This window comes from Scardinius erythrophthalmus (genome assembly GCF_964197995.2).
Source record: "Scardinius erythrophthalmus genome assembly, chromosome: 11".
In the NCBI taxonomy this organism is placed as follows: domain Eukaryota; kingdom Metazoa; phylum Chordata; class Actinopteri; order Cypriniformes; family Leuciscidae; genus Scardinius; species Scardinius erythrophthalmus.
The window spans coordinates 10,044,013-10,066,263 of record NC_138231.1 but is presented as its reverse complement, the minus strand read 5'-3'; the positions used below and the strand labels follow the sequence as shown (position 1 = coordinate 10,066,263).

At 36.1% G+C, this 22,251-nt stretch overlaps 1 protein-coding gene across 2 annotated transcripts in view; it reads left to right on the top strand.

The window, feature by feature from the left end:
- Nucleotides 1-22,251, top strand: part of ift172 (intraflagellar transport 172) — a 34,660-nt gene that overhangs the window by 11,799 nt on the left and 610 nt on the right. Inside the window, exons 19-47 of one of the 2 annotated variants that reach the window (XM_081378832.1) lie at nucleotides 749-833; nucleotides 934-1,026; nucleotides 1,371-1,448; nucleotides 1,938-2,186; nucleotides 2,337-2,415; nucleotides 2,552-2,672; nucleotides 6,897-7,041; nucleotides 8,610-8,699; nucleotides 9,117-9,214; nucleotides 9,430-9,565; nucleotides 9,711-9,827; nucleotides 9,932-10,074; nucleotides 10,243-10,336; nucleotides 10,975-11,039; nucleotides 11,948-12,128; nucleotides 13,016-13,113; nucleotides 14,114-14,243; nucleotides 15,744-15,842; nucleotides 16,156-16,265; nucleotides 16,611-16,674; nucleotides 18,016-18,102; nucleotides 18,200-18,316; nucleotides 18,469-18,579; nucleotides 18,687-18,806; nucleotides 19,634-19,729; nucleotides 20,010-20,069; nucleotides 21,148-21,246; nucleotides 21,331-21,484; nucleotides 21,924-22,015. In XM_081378832.1, coding sequence (XP_081234958.1) covers nucleotides 749-833; nucleotides 934-1,026; nucleotides 1,371-1,448; nucleotides 1,938-2,186; nucleotides 2,337-2,415; nucleotides 2,552-2,672; nucleotides 6,897-7,041; nucleotides 8,610-8,699; nucleotides 9,117-9,214; nucleotides 9,430-9,565; nucleotides 9,711-9,827; nucleotides 9,932-10,074; nucleotides 10,243-10,336; nucleotides 10,975-11,039; nucleotides 11,948-12,128; nucleotides 13,016-13,113; nucleotides 14,114-14,243; nucleotides 15,744-15,842; nucleotides 16,156-16,265; nucleotides 16,611-16,674; nucleotides 18,016-18,102; nucleotides 18,200-18,316; nucleotides 18,469-18,579; nucleotides 18,687-18,806; nucleotides 19,634-19,729; nucleotides 20,010-20,069; nucleotides 21,148-21,246; nucleotides 21,331-21,484; nucleotides 21,924-22,015 — 3,211 coding nt within the window. Of the gene's footprint in view, nucleotides 1-748; nucleotides 834-933; nucleotides 1,027-1,370; nucleotides 1,449-1,922; nucleotides 2,187-2,336; nucleotides 2,416-2,551; nucleotides 2,673-6,896; nucleotides 7,042-8,609; nucleotides 8,700-9,116; nucleotides 9,215-9,429; nucleotides 9,566-9,710; nucleotides 9,828-9,931; nucleotides 10,075-10,242; nucleotides 10,337-10,974; nucleotides 11,040-11,947; nucleotides 12,129-13,015; nucleotides 13,114-14,113; nucleotides 14,244-15,743; nucleotides 15,843-16,155; nucleotides 16,266-16,610; nucleotides 16,675-18,015; nucleotides 18,103-18,199; nucleotides 18,317-18,468; nucleotides 18,580-18,686; nucleotides 18,807-19,633; nucleotides 19,730-20,009; nucleotides 20,070-21,147; nucleotides 21,247-21,330; nucleotides 21,485-21,923; nucleotides 22,016-22,251 lie in introns of both variants that reach the window. The other variant, XM_081378831.1, reaches the window with a different exon arrangement.

Genomic DNA, 22,251 nt, shown 5'->3' with positions numbered 1-22,251 from the left:
TATATGTCAGCAACATGTCACAAGGTAATTCAGACTTGATTTTGGGAGTGTTAAACCAGATTTGACTTAAGGCAAAAAAAAAGGCTATTGAATTCCACGGTTCAGAGAAGAGGTGGTCATGTTTTTGGTGTAAATTATAAATGGATCTCAGGAATAAAATAATAATGTTACAATACATGCCAGAAGCATTCGTCAAAAGAACTTTAAAGAAAGCTGCTCTGTGTGTTGCACTTTAAATGTTGAAATGTGTTTCTGCCTAAAGAAAAATTTGCGTAATCTTGTGCTAAAGGGCAAAAAACGTTCACCTGAGCTTGTGCGGGAGGATAAAAGCTTTAGATCTAAGCACCAAAAGTCCTCTTACAAAGGCTTCCAGTTGCTTTAGGTGGCAGTGAGCATGTTTAGAGTTTTCCTTTTACTGTATAAGCATTTTTAAGAGTGTTTGAAGCTGGAATTTAAATTAGAGAGGATTGGTTTGTTATGAATAGGCTCATCTGCATAAAGCATGCAGAGAAAAGGTGCTCTGACCGTCAAGGAGAATGCAAATGAAGGAATTGCTTGGATACTCTTCCTGCTGCCTGTTTGCTTGATCTCACTTTTGGTCATCTGATCATGACCGATAAGCGCTGTCCAATCTAAATGCCATGACTTATTGCAGCATTGGCGGTTGAATGTGAAGCGATACGCCATGTGATGTTGTTTGTATTTGTTTGCTCTTTATCATCTGAGGTGTTATTGGGTTTTTTTGCAGGTGTTTTGCAGCCCTTGGGGATGTGTCCAAAGCCCGATTCTTAAATGAGACCAACAAGATTGCAGATGCTGTCTCAAAGGAAAATGTATGTATTGTATCAAACCAGTTATGTCTGTACAGTTCTAGAATGTACATTTCTATTGTTGTACATTTTAAAAATTAAATTTTACTGTACACTCGTGTAGGGTGGTGATGGTACAGACCACTACCAGGTGAAAGCTCGGCTTGCCATGCTTGATAAGAACTTTAAACTTGCAGAGATGTATTACATGGAACAGGTAAGGAACAATTTCTAATGTCTGCAACTAGGAGTGTTACTTAAAAATGCATTTACCATAGTATTAAATTCAACACTTTATATTAAAATAAATAAATACAATTTAAAATTGTCAAATAAATGTATTAAATTCATGTTTAAAAATAATTAAATGTTAAATGTGACAATAAAATTATTATTTAATTTTGAAATTCAACTTTTAAATTGCAGTTTTAAAAATACTTTTTCATTCTTTATCTATTTACCAATTGAGTTAAATGGCTTTGGACAGTTCATACGTGGGAGCAGCAGAGTTATTTCTGAGTTATTTCTCGATTGCCGAGTAATATTTCTGTAACCCTTCAGAATGCAGTGGATGAAGTCATGGAAATGTACCAGGAGCTCCACATGTGGGATGAATGTATTGCAGTGGCAGAGGCGAAGGTATCTGTTTTTAAAATAATTTTCATAATGTCTAGTCAACAGTTTTTGGTCTTTTATTTAGCTTAAAACATTGTTCAAAAGTAAACGAAATGTCCTTAAAAATCTAACTTTATGAATATTATCATGAACTGCACATGGCCAACTATATACAAAAATATTGCCTGGATTCTTAATGTCTCCTTGAATTTTGATGGTTCCATGCGTCAGCAGTCAATAATTAAGAGCACTAAACATATTATAGACAACACAAACCATGTTTATTTTAATTTTATGGATATAAGGATGAGGGCATGTCCCACAACTTATCCATGTTCTCATGATATGGGAAGAGTTTTCTCATCCCTTATAAAAATTGATAAGCCTTTGTATGCTGCTATCTTAACTATGCCCAATTATGTGGTTAGTTGCAGTTTATTGTGTGCATTTAGCAGCTGTCTATGATGCTGAAAAATCTACATTTTACTAATATTAAAGGTTTATCCCATAAAGGGCCACCCAGAGTTGGACAATTTGAGACGCAGTTACTATTCTTACCTAATGGAGACCAATCAGAATGAGAAAGCCGGTGAGGTGAAGGAAAATGATGGAGACTTCACTGGTGCTGTTAACCTCTACCTGAAAGCGGGACTTCCTGCCAAAGCTGCTTGGCTGGCCATGAGCAGAGATGAGCTCTTATCAAGCCAAGACGTCATCAGCCGCATCACTGCTGCGCTCATAAAAGGAGAGTTCTATGAGAGGGTGAGTTTTAACTGCAGCGGTATGTGGCTTGACAAAGATCCTTGCATTCATAACTTTCATCTGAGTAGCAGATCCACTCGCCCAAGTAACTGACATGGTATTGTTCCAAAGGAAAACTGTTCTAATTCAAATTATTATTGAACTCAACAGGCAGGCGACCTGTTTGAAAGGACAAGAAATAATCAGAGAGCCCTGGAGTGCTACCGCAAGGGAAATGCTTTTAAGAAAGGTGAGCATAGGTGGTAAGAACAATCAGAATAGGGTGTTACATTACAATTGGAACAAGAAGTCAGTGGTTGTAATGCAAAGCATTAGAGCTATAGATTCATTGCCTTCATTGACATCTGCTGATTGCACTTCCACAGCGGTGGATCTGGCTCGTATTGCCTTTCCTGCAGAAGTTGTAAAGCTGGAGGAAGTGTGGGGTGACTACCTAGTGCAACAGAAACAATTGGATGCTGCTATCAACCATTACATAGAAGCTGGGTGAGTTTCTATAGCAGTCATATACAAATGGCGGACCGCGGGCCGTGTCCAGTCCCAGAAAAGGGCCAATACTGACCAAAGAGGATTAAAGTCAATAATATAATTTGAGTCAGCTTTTAAACATGATCGCATGCCAGGCAGCGCAGCCTCTCGCTCTCTATCAGTGAAGAAACCGTGTCCGATCCAATTGCAGTTTCTGCAAATGGATATCATGACGAGTTCTGTGTCCTATTCAACTACATGCGTTTATGCAAATTGTTCTCATGAAGAGATACACGTCTCATCCAAACGCATCATTATATGTAAATATCTTCGCACGTGAAAGACAATGTTGCAGCTGTGAACAAGCAGCGGACAGACACACAGAAACCGAACGTCCATCGATATCAGTTATAGACTTTGCGAATGTGATTATGGCTTGTTCAAAGAAAAGAAAAGTTGATAGCAAATATTGCCTTTTCAAAGATGAGTGGACAGAAAAGTACGCATTCATTCTCTCCGCGACAAGTTCAAAACCAATGTGCCTTAGGAGTCCGTAGCGCTCGTCAAAAGTGCCAATGTGCAGCACCACTGTGACACAAAACACAGTCATTTCGAGCAAACGTATCCTTAAAACACAGTGCTGAGACCGAGAAAAAGAACATGCTCAAAGCCCAATATGAGAAGTCCACTAAAGTGTTTGTCCAGAGCACAAGAGCAAGCAATGGAGTGCTCACTGAAAAAGCTTGGATTTTGTGAAAACACAAAAAGCCATTTGCAGATGGTAAAAGAATGTATGAATTAAGTTGGTGAGACCTTGCTTTATGGCCTTAATAAAGGCCTTCTGAAGTGAAGCAATGCGTTTGTGTAAGAAAATATCCATATTTAAAACTTAATTGACTAAAATAACTAGCTTCCGTCAGACGGCCGTACGCAAGTCGACCTACACCAAAAGAGTAACCCTTGACGATGTATAACTATCCCTTTAAGTCGGTGGTCTCTATCACCACAGATGGAGCTCCATCCATGATGGGAAGAGGTAGGGGACTGGTTGCACTTTTGAAAGAGGACCACACTGACCTGATATCTTACCACTAGATTATACACCAGTCAGTGCAAATTTTTGTGCCAATCTGTGCAGAGAGTATGCTGAGGTCATGACAACAATGATGAAACATAAACTTTTTGAGAGCATCATTGTCCCTTCAGCATCGTCTGCTAAGAGGCTTTCTGACAGAGGTCATTGCCAACTATGATGACTTAGTACTGCACAACAATGTCAGATGGCACAGCAAAGGCAGGGCTTTGGAGCGCTTTTGGGCCATTCGGGATGAGATCAGAGCAAAAGAGTGACAAGGCAACTCAGTTTTTGGAAGATGTAGAGAAGATGCAAACAGCTGCAGTTTTGGCAGACATTACATCAAACCCTAATGAGCTCAACTTTAGCTGCAGGGACAGAACAACACAGTATGTGATTTGATAACAGCAGTCCGGGCTTTCCAGAAGAAATTGGAGATTTTCAAGACTGATCTCCAAGGTGAAATTGTGCACTTCCCCAAACCTTTGGAACAAATCCAGGAAGAGAAAGATATGACATACCATGCTGTTTTCATGCAGAAGCTGATGAACAACTTTAAGACTAGCTTTGATGATTTTGTACTTGTAGGACAACTGTGAGTTTTCAGAAGAAGCCAAACAGATCTTCTGATTGTTAATGATGCATTACTACAAATGGATTTGATTGAACTGCAAGAAAATGTGGCTTTGAAAGAGCAGGTTGGTAATTGTGACCCTGCAACTTTCTGGGGAAAGATGGTGCCTGACGCTGATTTCCGTGTTCTAAACAAAATGGCACTACACATCCATGTTTGGTTCCACATACTGCTGTGAGTCAGCATTCTCCATAATGAACATTATTAAACCAAATACCGCACCAGACTTAGCAATGAACACCTGCACTTTCCCCAAACTTCAAAGTATTGGAAGGACAGAAAATTTGTTATTTTTCTCATTAGTCATTGATGCAAGGTACAGAGTGACTGGTGCATGCATGAAACAAACTCTGTGCAGTCAGATTTTCTCCTCTTTTGGGCTTTCCTTTGTTCTCCTTAAAATGTGCACTTTAGTTCATTATTATTATTATTTTTTTAATTTAAGAAAAATGCACAATGCACGCACAGTGGCTCTGTGATTTATTTTTTTGCATACATACAGATTACTATGCAACCATTTTTGCTCAGATTTGTTGTCACAAATGTGCAGTTTAATATGTTTTTGTAAGAAGTGAAACCTTGTGTTAAATACTTTTTGTTTCTTAACATTTTTTTGATGCAGCAAGACAGATATTAATAGCCTACTGACAAGTACAGCCTTTTGAGCTTTCTATTTATCAAAGAATCCTGAAAAAATGCTTCACGATTTCCAAAAAATATTAAGCACAACTGTTTTCAACTGATAATAATAAAAAAATGAGCAATTTCTGAAGGATCATGTGACCCTGAAGACTGGAGTAATGACTTATGAAAATTCTGCTTTGCCGACAGGATTGTAAATACATTTTAAAATATATTAAATAAAAAACAGTCTATACAATTATTTAAATTGTAATAATATTTATGTAATAATATGTATTGTATTTTTGCTCAAATAAATGCTGCATTAACCCTTTATAGGGCACTCATTGGAATACTTGGAAATTCTAAATTTCAACCATAGAGTGTTATTGGAGGATATTATAAGACTTCTAAACATTTGTGAGTTTTTAAAAAAAAAATATTTTTTTAGGTTGGAAATCAAGGACAATGAAGTTACCATATATGGTTCCTCGCCAGTCTAGGGTAATGTTTTTCCCTTAAAAAGTGTATATATAAAAATATAATAAAAACACATAAACTTGTTACAAACATAAAAATATTTATTTAGTAACATTTTAAATTATTATTAGGAACATTTTAAATGAAATTATTATTAGGAACATTCATTAAATTAATGAATAGGGTATTCATTTATGGTTTGTGCTCCTAAGAACATCTAATATGATTCATATTTTATAAATGCACATTTGTGCATTTATAAATGTTATAAATAAATGTATATATTTATAAAAGATCTGTACTACTGATCTTTGGTATGGTCAAGTACTGGTGGTACCACTTATTTTAGCAGTAATAAGTCTCACAGTAAAAAAAACCCACCAATACATGGCATTTAACTATGATAAAAACTGTTTCAAGGGCATAAAACTTACGCATAAAGGGTAAATATATAATAAGAAGTGCAAAATATCATTATAAGTATTAAAAACTGTTATAAAGGTCATAAAACTGACCAAAACCACACATATTTCAATATCTATGGCAATATAAAATGTCTGTAAATGTGTTACGTTTCCCACTGGATCACTTTATAATGTTATTCAAACCTGTGATAACATCCAATGCACTAGTAAATACTATTGTCCTACGTTATAATCATAGACTGTGGTTATAATGCATTATTTGTAGAAAAAATACCCTAGTACGGCTTTTCTATACGCATAGGGCGTATGTCTAAATATGGACATTCGCTAATCTTACGTGAACAGGGCGTATGATCAAATATGGTCTCACCATGTTTCATGCCACAAATGTCAATACTTTCAAGAAATCTATGCAAACAACACCTATCTCAACATGTTGCACAACTATTCAACCATAGAATGTGTGAGTTTCATCAACCCACCATTTTTTGTTTTGAAGTTATTAGCGCTGATGTGGGAGTAGGTAGTAGCGCATAACCTCACTTTCCAATATCCGGAACGACACTGAAGTTTGAAATGCTCCGCACAACTTCTGATTGGTCAGATGCCATCATGTGACTATCAGTGACGTAGCCTGATCTTCTCTGATTGGCTAGTAGAATTCTATGCGCTCATATGACAACGCAAACAGGCAGGGGAGACTCAGTTTGAATGCGCGATTAAGTTACCAAATATGGTTCCTCGCCCGATAAAGGGTGAGCATAAGAGACTTCTTTAAAAAAAAGAATCGTTCTTTCTTTTTTTTTCGTTAGTTTTAATTTCAGATAGAACCTCAAATATAGCCTTTCATATAGCCTTTACAACATTTCCCACAGATGATTGCGTTATAATTTTGCTGTGTCCACATTTTTATTATTATTGTCACCTATTAGGGCTACCCGCCCCTAACCATGGCAGGCACTATTTTGTTTGTCCTTATATAACTGATGTTTCTCTCCCTGATAAAGACGTTCCACCAAGGCCATAGAGGCAGCAATCGCAGCACGCCAGTGGAAGAAAGCATTGCACATACTGGAGCTACAGGAGGACAAGACTGCTGCCAAATATTATCTGAAGATTGCCCAGCACTATGCCTCTGTACAGGAGTTTGAGGTGAAAAAAAGCACATTTCAGCTATTGAATATTAAAGGTACACTATGTAACCTTTGTTTCTCTAGCGCAGGGGTTTTCAACTGGTTCTGTGCCAGGGACCACCATTCTGACTAACAAGTAATCAGCGGCCCACTATTTTGTGTGTGTGTAGTGTGTGGATTCCTTTGTCAGATAGCACAGTCGGACGTTGAATTGAGCAAATGGCATTTAAAAAAAAAAAAAAAAAAAAAGGAGTTTGTAATGTCATTTTGCTGTGTACTGAACCTATTCACTGCTCCATCAACGTTTCATGCCAAATCGCTATATTTCCTTGTTTAAAATGTACTGCAAGATGCAGTTTATTTCCAAACCGCGATAAGCGCCAAACCTATTTTTAGCCTAAACGCGATTTATCCTCTCGACTAATCAGAATTCTCTCTCGCTCTCTCAACCTCAAATCACTTGCGCATATCGCGCCAGACGCTCAATTCGCCTCATTCATGCGTCCGCGCCGCGCTAAACGCCTCATTCGCGCCGCAGGACCTCCAGATGCGCGTAAACGCGTCTTTACATTGACTTGACATGAAAATCACTTGCGCCAGACGCTCTATTCGCGTTTGGTGTGAACGCCACTCACTCACTCACATAATGTCATGTCGTGATTTGTTTTATGTAAAGCGGACAATGGTTCTACTTTTTATGGGTTCGACACTTTACTGAATGCCAATGTATTTATTACTGACTGACTTGCCTTTTTTTTTTCAAGACAAACTTTTTTTTTATGGAAAAAAAGTGATTTTAATAGTGAAATTACGTAGGCTGGAATGCATGTCACGGACCACATGCAATGCCGTGGTGGGCCGCGGACCACCGGTTGAAAACCCCTGCTCTAGCGGTTCAAAAACAAAAATTTCATGCATTTTGCAGTAGAAATTTTTTTTGGTTGTGCTTTGGCTCTGTGTGAGTGTGCGGATGAATATGATTATCTACTGCTCATAAAACATTCACTACGAGGCTTAAGAGATATAACCAGTTTAGGTGGAAAGGATTTCAAGCTGACTAGCTGAAGATGTTACTGTTGCTATACCCATTAATAGACATGGTACTTCCTTGAAAATAAATTCCAGCGCTACAACAACCATAAGGAAATGACCTTTCATAATAGATAATTCTTTACAATGAATTACATATGACAATTTATCTGTTCAATAAAATACCTTTCTCACCCGTTAAGTAATAAAAATCCATATTTTTTTCAAATCCTTCAGTTCTCGCCATCTCCAAAAAAGCCAAGCAAATGTTGATTCTCGTTTTATTACGAGCTCCGTCGCATTTTCTTTTTGCCAGCAGACTCTGTTTGCCATTTTTTAAATGGGTGGTTCCCTGAAGGTTGGAGATTTAGTTGCTCCATGTCAACCTAACTGGAGAAACTTTTCTCTATTTATGGATATGACGAGACATGCATGGGTGAGTAATGTATATGCGCAGTTTTAGGCTTACCATAGTGAATTAGGGTAAGAAAAAAAAAAAAAAAACGTTTTGGACAAAGATTTGCTGATTTATTGACTCATTATTTCTCTGAGCTACAGGTGGCAGAACGTCTATTTGTGAAGGGTGATCATACTAAAGATGCTATAGATATGTACACTCAAATTGGGCGATGGGAGCAAGCTCATAAGGTAAGTGTCACATTGTGCCCTTCTGCAAATTGTGCATAATTAATTAATAATAGCTGTATAGTGCCAGTATTTTTGTCTACTGTTAAACATCTGAAAAAATTATATAGATTTACATTGAATGAGAGAATCGAAACATATATAAAAAAATGTTTTGACTTTGGCCAATAAGCAAATGCCTAGCAACCACCAGGAACACTCTAACAATGGCATAGCAACATGCTAATAAATCAGTGTAGTGGTAATTATAAATCTGATAGATGGAAGCTGAGAACACAACTGCATTTAGCTTTTTTTCTTAATTCAAATCATGGACAATTTACATTTAAATTATCCCTAATCACGATCCATTTACATTTGAATTATTATGTATCATTTTGTTCTCCTCTCTTGTTCTCTCTCTGTCCATCTCCAACTCAGCTTGCTGTAAAGTGCATGACACAAGAGGATGTGTCTGCCCTTTATATCAGCAGAGCACAAGAGTTAGAGAAAGAGGGAAAGTACAAAGAAGCTGAAAGGTAAACACACACACATATACACACTGCCTTTTTTTCTTTATCTGACCACTATGTTTTATATTAATTAATATATTAATTAATGTTTGATTGACAAAAGCTTTATTTTCTGACTCTGAATTAAGAGACTTTCATGAATGATATTTCATGTGTGCAATTTTACATATTTGAAATGTGTTCACTGTCTAAAGAATCTTTGTTTACCTCGCTGTCTATAGGATTTTTACCACAGTAGATGAACCGGACTTGGCCATCACTATGTACAAGAAGAACAAGATGTATGATGACATGATTCGTTTAGTCGCCGTTCATCACAAAGACCTTCTTCGGCAAACGCACATTCACCTGGCCCAGGTTCATGTTAACATTTGGGCCATTCTTTTATTCTTCCAATTCACACTGTTACAAAACACCCAAATATTTGTGTTTGGGTGAAGTTTAGTCTTGTTCATGGCTCACTAAGTCCTCCACGTGGTCACGGTTGTTGTGTTTATCACAGGAGCTAGAGGCTGAATCCAGGTTTCAGGAGGCGGAGTATCACCTCCTAGAGGGTCAGGACTGGAAAGCCGCAGTAAACATGTATAAAGTCAAAAATATGTGGGAGGAAGCTTATCGGGTATGTGTGCACACTAAATGGCCTTATATGATGTTTGAGTTTATAGCATGTAGAATGTAGAGAAATTCAAACATTGTAAGTTCTTCTTCATGTCTTTGCCACAGATAGCAAAGACCCATGGAGGAGCGAGTGCTCATAAGCAAGTGGCCTACCTGTGGGCAAAAGGTCTTGGAGGAGATGCAGCCGTTAAGCTGCTCAACAAGTTTGGCTTTCTGGAAACCGCCATTGACTTTGCAGCTGATAATAAGTAAGTCTCTGCTAAGTCAAGACCTAATGATAGGACTTAATAGTGTTTTTCTGTCCTTTAATTCTCTTCAGGTATAATTGGTATATACAGATTACTATTAACCAATGCATTATAGTAAAACTGGTATCTATTTTTACTATTTAACAAAACGCTCTTTGTCTTCTTTAGCTCATTTGACTTTGCCTTTGAGTTGGCCCGACTCTCCATGAAACAGAAGATTCCTGATATCCATCTAAAAAATGCCATGTTCCTTGAGGACCAGGTATTACTGACTGGGGTGAAATGATTCCCCTTTTCTACACTGTTAACGCCCACGGCTCCGGAGAAATGTGGGTGTGATTGTAAAATAGATAGAAACAACCAAAATGAGACTCGAATCCATTTTCGAGGCCAGGGACTGTGAATGCAAATTAAACTGGGATTTTTCCACTTGGTTCAGTTTTTGAACATAAAGATGTCTGATTTGTTTTTTATAATGTAGACTTCAATGTGAAAGTAGCTATTTTATAATAGTTATTTTATACAGGCCTACTTGAATTGATTTATTAAATGTAAATACATGTAATAATTATAAATAAAATAATATTTTATATAACAATATAATTTTATAAAATAATAAGCATAAAATAAATGGATGGTAAAATATTGACATTCACCAGGCAATGTAGCTAGTGGGCAAAACATTTAAAAGTTAATTTCCCACCTGCCTGTAATAAAGTGTAATTGATTGAAAATTATTAATAATATTGTTATTATGACATATTACTCTACACTTACTTTAAGACAGGCCCACACCAAGTTTTTATTCTTATTATTAATACCCAGACCCAGAGTTTATTATTCTAGTTATTAATGATCGCATGGTGCACATTATATTAATCGTAATTTTTAACTTTTAAGGGCAAATTCAATGAGGCTGAGACTGAGTTCATCAAAGCTGGGAAACCCAAGGAGGCTGTGCTAATGTGAGTGCGCTTTCACACTTTCCTACCTTAGTACACACACAGAGACCACTCAATAGGGTGGATTGCATCGCTTCAGAACTTTTTGTCTGCATAGATTACTGTTAGATTTCCTGCACTCTCTCACATTACAAGCAATGAGTGACTGGAAGCAGGTGTTGCTGGGATTGAGAGTGTCTGATTCGTAGATCTCATGCAGGAGTTGTGAGCTGGCACCGCTACTGTGGCACAAGAATATTGTCACTTCAGTGAAATAAAGATGATCTGATGACTCCAAGAAATCATATTTGTGTTGTTTTCCAATACAAATATCTTAACATCCTTAAACAATAATATAATACTATTATAATATATATATTATATATTTGGCAAACCACTTTTTGTTCTTGTAAACACAAATATAACAATATTTTGTGAAGCTTATGCTTAAAAAAAAATACATTTCCCAATGGAGAAAGAAAAATGTATTCTCTGAAAAATTTAAGGCGTATTCTCTGAAAACCTTTTTGTGTCATTTGAACCTATTATGCAAGTTATTTTATCTTGTTTCGATGATGTTAAGATATTTTTGTACTGGAAAACGACAAAAATACTGATTAAGTCTTAACTGAGCTTTGCAGTAAATAAAAAGGCAATAGGTACATTTATTTCATTGCAATTTAATCATAAATGACTTACTCTATAAATTACATTTATAAAAGATATATCCATATATATCCAAGTGCAACAAAGAATGTGCATATTTTACCAAACTTAGTTCAATAATTTCATTGGTTTTGCACAATAGTCTCAATGTCTTTAATCCAACTACTTCATGATTTATTATGTGGCCATTATATATAAATTGTATTGTTGAATTTCTAAAAAAATTAGGTTTGAAATATGGATGACTGTGTCTATTTCTATTGCAGGCACGTCCATAACAAGGACTGGAGTAGCGCCCAGAGAGTGGCAGAGGCTCATGATCCGGAAAGTGTGGCAGACATTCTAGTGAGCCAGGCCAAGTTCTGTTTTGACCAGAAGGAATTCCAAAAAGCTGAGGCCTTCCTGCTTAGGGCACAAAGGCCTGAACTGGCTATTAAATACTACAAAGTAAGAGTTCCCAATTCTTAAAACACAATCTGTACTTAGACAACAAAACAAAAGTGTTCTTCATTGTAGAACACCATGGATTTGATGCCTTTTAAAGATACCTTTCTAAACATTTTGAACAAAAAAAATAAGGGGACACTGTAAAAAGTGAATCAACTTAAAAAAATTTCTTCAATTGGTAACACCTAAAGAAATTAAGTTTTCTCAACTTAAATTATCACGTTTTATCGTGAAAAATGTGATAATTTAAGTTGAGAAAACTTAATTTCTTTAGGTGTTACCAATTTAAGTATTTTTTTTTAAGTTGATCCAACTGTTCACTTTTTACAGTGTAGCTACTTCCTGAAGTTACCAAAATGTAAAACAAATCTTACCAAAGTTAAACGGATAGTTCACCCAAAAATGTCATTTGCTCTCCCTGATTTAGTTTTTTATTTCTGTCAAACACAAAAGGTGATGTTTTATCATTCATTTTCATGATATTTTATCTGACTGTAAAATTCAAAAAGTTCTGTGAGATATTTTCTTATTACATTATTTATTGTTTTATTTATTTGTTTGATAGAAAAATCCCTTTTGTTATGAGCAGCGTATCAGCAAGAATGATAAAGACATTTGTTTTTTATAGAATTAATTGCATTGAAATAACATGTTAAATTGTAATTAAAAAATAAAAATGTAACCAAAATTATTCCAACTTCACAGGAATAAAGCCAACAACAATAAATGTAATAAATGTAACTTTAGAATTACAGAAGATAAAATTGATCACAATTATATTTTAATAAATAGTTATTATAAAAACAAAACAAATGTAAGATTTCTTCTAAGTATGAAAATATTAATATTAAGTTCAGGCTTTGAAGAATCATATTTTCCTTTTCCAGGATGCTGGGATGTGGACTGATGCAATGCGGATCTGTAAAGACTATTTGCCCAGCAAGCTGAGCGTCCTTCAAAAGGAATATGAGAGTGAGGGCAACTGGTAAAAGAACTCTCTTTTAACTCCTCTACTGTCTTTTTCTTTTCTTTCTGCCTTACTTTCATTTGCGTCTCATTCGCTGTACCAGAAAATCCTCCCTTGTTTGTTGTCCTCCAGAAACTAGGGCTCTGCAGTTGTGAGGAAAAGCTTGCAGCTCTGAACTACATTCAGATCCTCTTTTCGTTGCTTGGCTTCCCTCCTTTATTAGAACATGGCAGCTTTTTATCCTAAATTAAATCCATAATGAGCAGCTCATTAACGCGCAGCAAATCCGTCTCCACTGATAATTTTCCTATTTTTAATGACTTGTGGGAAAACATCAAAGGCTTCTTCACTGTCTTCCCTGGGAAGAAAAGGAGAAACATTTTGCATAGTCAGTTCAAGGCCCACTCAGCATTAATATAGGCTTCTTGTATCATTAACCTATTTTCAATCAAGAGTCTGAACTTTCTTGCCATGTTGTGTTTTATGATTGACTCAGTTGGTCACTTTATGATCCCAAATGTGTTTTTCTCTTTCCAAAGGCAGAGGTGTAGGACGAGTGTCTCTTTAGGTGTCGTTTCAGCCATGTTGGTTTCTTTTGCCCTTGTCCATTCTGACGAAACCTTATGTAGTATGAGGCAGAAAGTGATACTGGTTGAGTACTAGACTTCACAGCCGTGAAATTCAATTCATTCCCGGCAGTTTTCATTTCTAAACATTAATGCACACAAAACATGCCTCTAGATTTTTTTTAAAGCTGAACGTTTTTCATGTAGCTTTTATGGTCATTAACCGCCGTGTCATCTCAAGATTTGAAGCACAGAAGTTTGAAGACCTTTCATAAATAGGGGTTTCAAGTCTTTATTCAAAACACTTGCTTTTCCAGAATAAGAAAAAGCAGTGTTTTTCTTCTCATGAGTACTATGGCATTAATAGAGATGAAAGGAATGCAGGAAATGGCAAACAAATGACAATGTCTAACCAGTCTAGGAGAAATAAGAGTATATGTGTGTGTTTACAGGGGTGTGGAGGGTATGGTTGAGCAGGCTCAGGAGTGGGAACAGACGGGAGAGTATACCAGAGCCGTGGACTGCTATCTGAAAGTTAAGGACTCATCTAACATGGACTTGCTGATGAAGTGTTGGATGAAGGTGAAGTCCAGACTCAGGGCCACCTGGCAGCAGTCACCATATAATCTAACTTCATAAAGACCTCTGACTTCATGCTTTTTATTAAATATTCATTGTGTTGTAATTTTCTCAATCATTCTATAGAAAAATCCCTTATTTTATGAATGTGCCAGCAAGTATGATTTAAAGGAATTTTCATTTCAATAGGAATCGGGTTCAGATAGACATTCAAATTTGCTGTGCTGACTAATAGAAAGCAGCTTAGTTTGACAGTGACTTTTGTGTGAGCGTTGCCTGCTTAATACATCACTACTCAATTGATGATTTTTGCCTGCACCAATTTTTTTTTACTAATGATACCATTTTGTAGGCTATATTATTATTATTTTTTTTTTTTTGTGTGTGTTGAAAAGTTAAAACAAAAAACTTGGAATAGAGCCAACAACAATACATTACAAACTACAAAAGACATAATTGATCACAATTAATTAATATAAATGAAATGTATTAAAATATAATTTTATTTATATATTTGCATATCGTTGCTGTAATGCAATACTCTCTCTAAAAAGTATTGGATTAACTATTACTAATTACTTTCTAAATCCCATATCAACCTAACCAGTTGAACAATACAAGGAATAGACATGAAACCTCTCTTGTAATTCTTTTAAATAAAAAATAATATTAAATTTCACAAATTATTCTTGAACTGACCAAAGTATTACTTTAAAAACATACATTTTATCATAAGATATTTAATTTTGATGTTAAATCCTCTATTGTTTTATATAGAATTGTTCTATAGTCTGTACGGTATTTAATGCAATTATATCAAAAGTACCTATTATTAAATTTTACTCCTTAAAAGTAATCCTTTACTTTAATTTGTCAAAGGAAGAAATAATTAAATTACAGTAATTAATTACTTGGTAATGCATTACACACAACACTGGCTATGACTCGACAACAAACGCTAGACTTAGACACTCTTCTCTGCTCTTCAAATACATAAAAAAACGGCAATATTATAAAAGCTTTGGTTATTTTGACAAAGCTGTCTCTGCCTTCTTGAAAGGTTCACAGATGTTTCAATTACCGTGAATTTTAGACATTGCGTTTTCATCTGCATCCCTTTTTACTGATTGATCATTTTTGGCATTGAAGTCAGTGTGTGTTGAGTGTTTAGGTTTATTATTTAGCTTGAAGGTCTTGAAAAAAAAAATGCTTCTATTGAAGCTTCAGCCAAGAAGCTGAACTATAAAACATGAATCAAACATTGATCTTTTAACCTAGATCAACTGCAAATTTTCAATTGCCCCGACTGTTGAATGTGTCATCCATTAGAGAGCTATACTCAATTTCCACGAACAGACACGAAATGTCTGTTCATTTATTGCATTCCTTTCAAAATTAATTGCATATTAACTTTCACTTACCTGCTGTAAGTATGTTTTTAAGCTCCTTAAGAGCTTGACTTCAGTTGCATCTACAGTTTTACTGAGGTTTTCTCATCTTTAGGCAGCAGAATTGGCCATTAAATTTTTATCCCATGACAAGGCTGTGGACGTCAGTCAGGTTGTCGGGCCACGACTGATTCAGCTCAGAAAGTACAGCGAGGTATGTTTGTTCTATTTATTTTTCAGGTATAGAAGCACACTCATTAAATGAAACTCAGCATTGAGATTTGTTTTGTTTTTTTTCAAGATTTTTAGACGTTTAGAAATACTAAAAAAGCCAAAAATACTCCCTTTTTTTAATTCTCGCAGAGTATTGTTTTGAGAGTGAAAATGGTGCTTTGAATGTGCTAGTGTGCCCGTGTGTGAGTATATATTTAGTGTATATGACACAAAAGCTCACAGACTTAGTCTATTCTTCGGCGTCCTTGAGCCATGGACCTATTGAGGTACAAAATGTTTTTTTTTTTTTTCAGGCTGCTGAGCTCTACCTCAACCTGGACCTCATTAAGAACGCCATAGATGCATTCATTGAGGGAGAAGAATGGAACAAAGCCAAAAGAGTGGCCAAGGAGCTCGATCCAAGGTGAGCCCTTAACAGACTGGTCGCCCCTAACAACGCTACAGCCAACAATGTGAGAGGGAGGCAGTGAAATCACTCTCTCGCTGTCAGAAAAATCACTCAGTGCAACAAATGAAGTGCACGACTGCACAAGGCCAGAGACGTGCAGATGGCCTTCGCAGTTTATCTCTGACTGTCTTTTATTTAGGCGCGGAAAAATAGGTTTAGGAAGCAAGTCTATATTCTTTCTGATTGCTGCATGAGGCTATTCTTAAAGATCAACTGGTAGTATAGAATTGATATTTACGCCTTATTGAGAATACTGTGAATACCTTTAATGAGTTTTAATGACCTTTCCTCTCTTCACAGGCTAGAGGAATATGTGGACAAACGCTACAAAGATCACTTGAAAAATCAAGGCAAAGTTGACTCTGTAAGTTCTTTATATCAGATTAATCTGTCTTTTTGCCACTTTTATTGATAGATATATTAAATACAGGACTTTAAATAATGACGAGAGAACAAAGGGTCAAGTTTTGGCTGTTTAGCATGGGCCAGTTAGCCTTCTGGTAGATGCTGGAACTACACCATAACGGAGGCAAAAAGCATATGAAGTAGCATCAAACGTAGATATAAAATAATTTGTATTTAATTATATATATATATATATATATATATATATATATATATATATATATATATAAATAAATATGAATATTTTGTTATATTGGTTTGCCAAAGATTGATTTTTTTTTTTTTTTTGAGGGCTCATTAAAGCATGGAATTGACTTACAGCTCAGAATAGTTGCTACTTGCCATTGAGATAAATGAGAATGCTACCGGATAGCTTTTTCCAGGTATCGCAGACCTCCTTGGGAGAGCGAGAGGGAACAGGATTGTTAATCGAACTCATGTCGCCCACATGAGCAGCATGGCTGAAAATGTCAGGGAACTGCTAGCTGTCAGAATCCTGTTTAAGTCTGAACATTTTAAACCTATTTCCTAGCAATGGAAGTTGAGGTTAAAGAATGCATTAAATGAGCATAGCACAATACCGCAGACTGCAGCTCCTCCGCTCCGGTACTTCATTGTTTTCAGTTATTGTTGTGAGGAGAGAAAAATGGAGACGATTGGCTTGATTCAATTTAGAATAACAGATATGAGTCACCAAATTGATGCGAGCGCTTGCCTCTCATTGCAATGATTTACTGGCAGTTTAGTTACATTTGCTGGTGCTGAATGATGCAGGTCAGGGCTTTTTATTGAAAAGAAAGATAGAATGTTAATGAGGAAACTAGTTAAATGTACATGTACATAATAAAACGTAGCCAATCAAGGAGGTGCTATATTATATACTATAATATTGCGTATGAATGAGAAGAAATTTTTGATTATAGATTGAAGCAATAAGCCACGAGAGGCATGTGTTAAAGGGATATTATTATTATTATTAAAATATTTTAAACAAATTGTTTTTAAAATTATTAGTAATAGGTAATAGTTTCAATTATTTAAATTGAAAGTAATTTAAATTACTTTATTTTTTAAGTCAGTATTATTATAATTTTTAGTAATAATAATTACAAAAAATAATAATAGTCATTATTATAATTAACAATTATTAGTTTTGGTATCATTTTATTTATGATAATATATGATATATTTGTGCATATTATTTACATTTTTATATTATTTGTAATAGTTTTATGTATTTATTAATAGTTTTAATTAAATCTTGATTTGTCCTAACAGTTTTCCTTTATTTTTCAATCAGTTGGTTGGAGTAGATGTGGTGGCTGCCCTGGACATGTATGCTGAGAGAGGACAGTGGGAGAAATGTATTGACACAGCCTCAAAACAGGTGCCAGTTCATCTGTTCTGCCACTCCAGACGTGTTAGTGTGGAGACAAAACGTGCCATCATTTTCACAGAGTATCTGCCTTTCCATTCCTCAACAGACTTTTAAGATCCTGCACAAGTACGTTGCCCTATATGCCACTCACCTGATCAAAGAGGGTGGGGCAGAGAAAGTGCTCGACCTGTACGCCCAGCACGGTGTGCCAGCTTATTCACAGGTACATGCAGTTATGCATGGTAAATCAGTCCATGTTTTTAAATCCTTTGTTTTTAAAAAGAAATCAGAAAGTATTTTCCTTTAAATGTCCCCTCAAACTAAGCATATAGACTTTCATCTTTCCTTAGCAACATCTTCTTTCCTATCTTGCAGAACTTTAACATTTACAAGCGGATGTTCCTGGAGCTGGTGAGCCTAAGGGACCGGGATTGTGCAGAAGCTTATCGGATGTGGGCCGATCTGAGGGACGTCCTTTTACTGCTGGTAATCTCTGGGTTACTATGGCAGCTTACACTTGGGAGATTTAGTCTGTATTGATTCTATATTCAAGTGGGAAATAGTGAATCTTACGGTGTCTCTGTGCTGTGCAGTGTGAAAACCTGACCAAGTCTTCAGAAGCTAATTCTCCAGCCCATGAGGAGTTTGAGCAGATGCTGCTGGTTGCTCACTATTACGCCACCCGCTCTGCAGCCCAAGGCATTGACCAGCTGGTGTGTACATACTTCAAGATGATATTTATTATGTGCAAACATTATTGTATATTCGTTTTGATACCACCTAAACTCTTTTTATTAACTACTGTTCAAAGGTTTGGGGTCTGTAAGATAATGTTACAAAACATTTATTTTTCAAATAAATGCTTGCCATTTCAACTTTCTATTCATCAAAGAATCCTGATAAAATGAATCACGATATACACAAAAACATTAAGCAGCGCAACTGTTACACAACATTAATAATAATAAGAAATGTTTCTTGAGCAGCAAATCAGCATATTATAATGATTTCTAGATGGATCATGTCATGTGACACACTGAAGACTGGAGTAATGATGCTGAAAATTCATCTTTGCCATCACAGGAATAAATTACATTTTAAATTATATTAAAATAGAACATATTTCAAATTGTAATGATATTTCAGAATATATGTTTTTCACTGTTTTGATCAAATAAATGCATAAGGACTTCTTTCAAAAACATTAAACATAATTTGAACGATAGTGTATATACAGACAAACTACAAACTTATTGTGCATGATCATCAATGCTTGTTATTCCAGAGAAAAAAATATGTTTTCCTAATCATTCATCAAAAAATTGCATCAACTTTTCTGCTAATGTAAAAATGGCCATAGGAATAGGAACAATATTAATCAATAATATCATAGTCTATTTTTCACATCCAGTCAAATGGCAATGGATAAAATAAAGCCTGTCTCACATTATTTTATTTAGAAAAATGTTAAACATTCAAAGCACTTCTCTTTTATGTTATCTGTGTCAATGTAATTGCATACATGTTTACTTGTCTACAGAGTTCTGTGGCGGCCAAGTTGTCCGTCTCTCTCCTGAGGCACACCGAGCTCTTTCCAGCTGACAAGGCCTTTTATGAGGCTGGCCTGGCTGCCAAGGTGAGCGCACAGTGAGCCCAGCTCCAAACACACAGTCACATAGCTGCTTCAACTATTCATGTGACACAGGAGGGCAGCTAAGAGCCCTGGGAAATGGGCTTAATTCTCCTCTGTTCGCTCCAGTAATTTGATTCGCAGAGCAGTTTGAGTTGCCTCGCGTTCTGAAGACGAAGCAGCAATGTGTCATTTTTCTGGAGTTCTATTAAATATTTCTTAAACTTTTCATTTTTAATTTGAGCTGTTTCAGTTCTGCGTGTCACTGATGAAATTTCTCATGCAGGCTGTGGGATGGGAGAACATGGCTTTTATCTTCCTCAACCGCTTCTTGGATTTGGCTGATGTAAGTAAAAGACTTTTGCTTGTGTGTGCAGTCTGATGAGTATCTTTCAAATGAGACAGTGACAGAGAACGCAAACCATCAGTTGTGCCACCAATCTTTTAGTTGGAATGAAACAGACTTAAACTTTACAGACCGCTTGCAGAAGGTAGCTTTCTTGCTGCCCCAGTTATTCAATGAAAGGAGTTCAAAAGTTTAGGGCAAGTAAGGGGCATTTTTAGATCCAGTCTCCACCGGAGCAGCTCCCGGCAGTTTTGAGTTCTACGTGCGACTCAAATGCTCCTCTCTCCACCCAGATATAAAAGCTGCTTTAGGTTAATGAAGATTTGATGGATGAACTTGAACTCTGTGGCTCAATTGAACTCTTATTGTGTCAAAAGTGATACGATTTTTCTGTTTTATGGACGTCGCCATCTTTGATATTACTTTGGTCACTGTCGCTTTGGTTACTGGTAAGAGAATACAGGCTTGACACCCGTCGCACATTCGTACAGACAGTATTCGAGATGCTGCTGTAAGTTGCTGTGTGAACGGGACATTGACTCAAACCTGCGGTTGTTAATCCCAAAAAAACGTATGTTCAAAAATCCCTGTGAACGTAGTCATATATAATGTTACAAAAGATTTATATTTCAAATAAATGCCGTCCTTTTGAACTTTCTATTCGTCAAAGAATCTTGGGGAAAAATGTATCACAGTTTCCACAAAAATAATATTTTTTTTTCAATATTAGTAATAAAAAGAAATGTGTCTTGAGCAGCAAATCAGCATATTAGAATGATTTCTGAAGGATCATGTGACACTGAAGACTGGAGTAATGATGCTGAAAATGCAGCTTTGCCATCCCAGAAATAAATTACATTATTATAAAATATATTATTTCACAGTATTATATAATATTTCACCGTATTTTTGTTTTTACTATATTTTTTATTAAATAAATGCAACCTTGGTGAGCATACATGATTTCTTTCAAAAATATCCCAAACTTAATTTAAACGGCAGTGTAGATTAATTTCATTTTTTTATATATCTCCTTTGGTGTTGTCATTTAATTTCTGTAATTTTTCTACATTTCCAGGGCATCGACGAGGGCACATTGGATGCTTTAGATCACACAGACTTCCAGGATACAGATATTCCATTTGAGGTCCCCGTACCTTCGAAGCTGCACGTGACCGTAAGCCTTCGCCTCGAAAACTGCACTGCTGCTAGTGTTTTTTTTTACTCTTTGAGCAAACTCTTTCCATTGGCTGTTTTCTAGGTGGAAAAGAGGGAGGAGATTAGGGAATGGGTTCTGACTGTGTCCATGGACCAGCGGGTGGAGCAGGTGCTGCCGAAGGATGAGAGGGGCACATATGAAGCCTCCCTAGTGGCTGCCGGCACTGGCATCCGGTCCCTACCTTGCGTCGTCACAGGTGAGGCAGTCTGCACAAAAGACGGTCCAGTGTGTGCAGGGACACTTAGATCAATATTTCCTTTAAATGGCTTGTAAACTGGCTCCTTTAAAGGGATAATTCACCCCGAAATTTCAGTTTTGTCATCTTGTATTCACCCTCATGTCAATCCAAACCTGTATGTCTTTCTTTCTTCTGTGGAACTCAGAAGAAGAGACATTTCTTTTGTGTGTTTTGGCCATATAATGACTGTTGTTTTAGACCCCTTTAACTTTCATTGTATGGGCAAAAACAGCTGAAACGTTCCTAAAAAAAACCGAGGGTGAGTAAATGATAGATTTTTCATTTTTGGTTGAACTATCCCTTTAAACAAGCTCTTTTAAAGGGCTCCTTTTAAGAGTAGAATTATACAACTAACAAGAAAGTTTCTTTATTTTTCTTCTTTTTATTTGGAACACAGGTTACCCTGTCCTGCGCAACAAAATTGAGTTCAAAAGACCAGGGATGGCAGCAAATAAAGATGACTGGAATAAATTCTTGATGGCTACAAAGGTACAAATTAGTCATTGTTACCTTTGAGCTTTCACAATTAGTCTTCAATCACACTGCAATCGTTTGAAATTATAATTAATATGCTCTCTTGATCAAAAGTTAACTCTCGGGACTGAATTTATCAGCATGTGTTGTGTTGAAGTAAATGTAAATGCTCTCTTTCGATGTATTTCATCATCATTTTTTTTTTTTTTTTATCCTTGTGGGTGCATTTACAATTTTTGCACTACTTCACT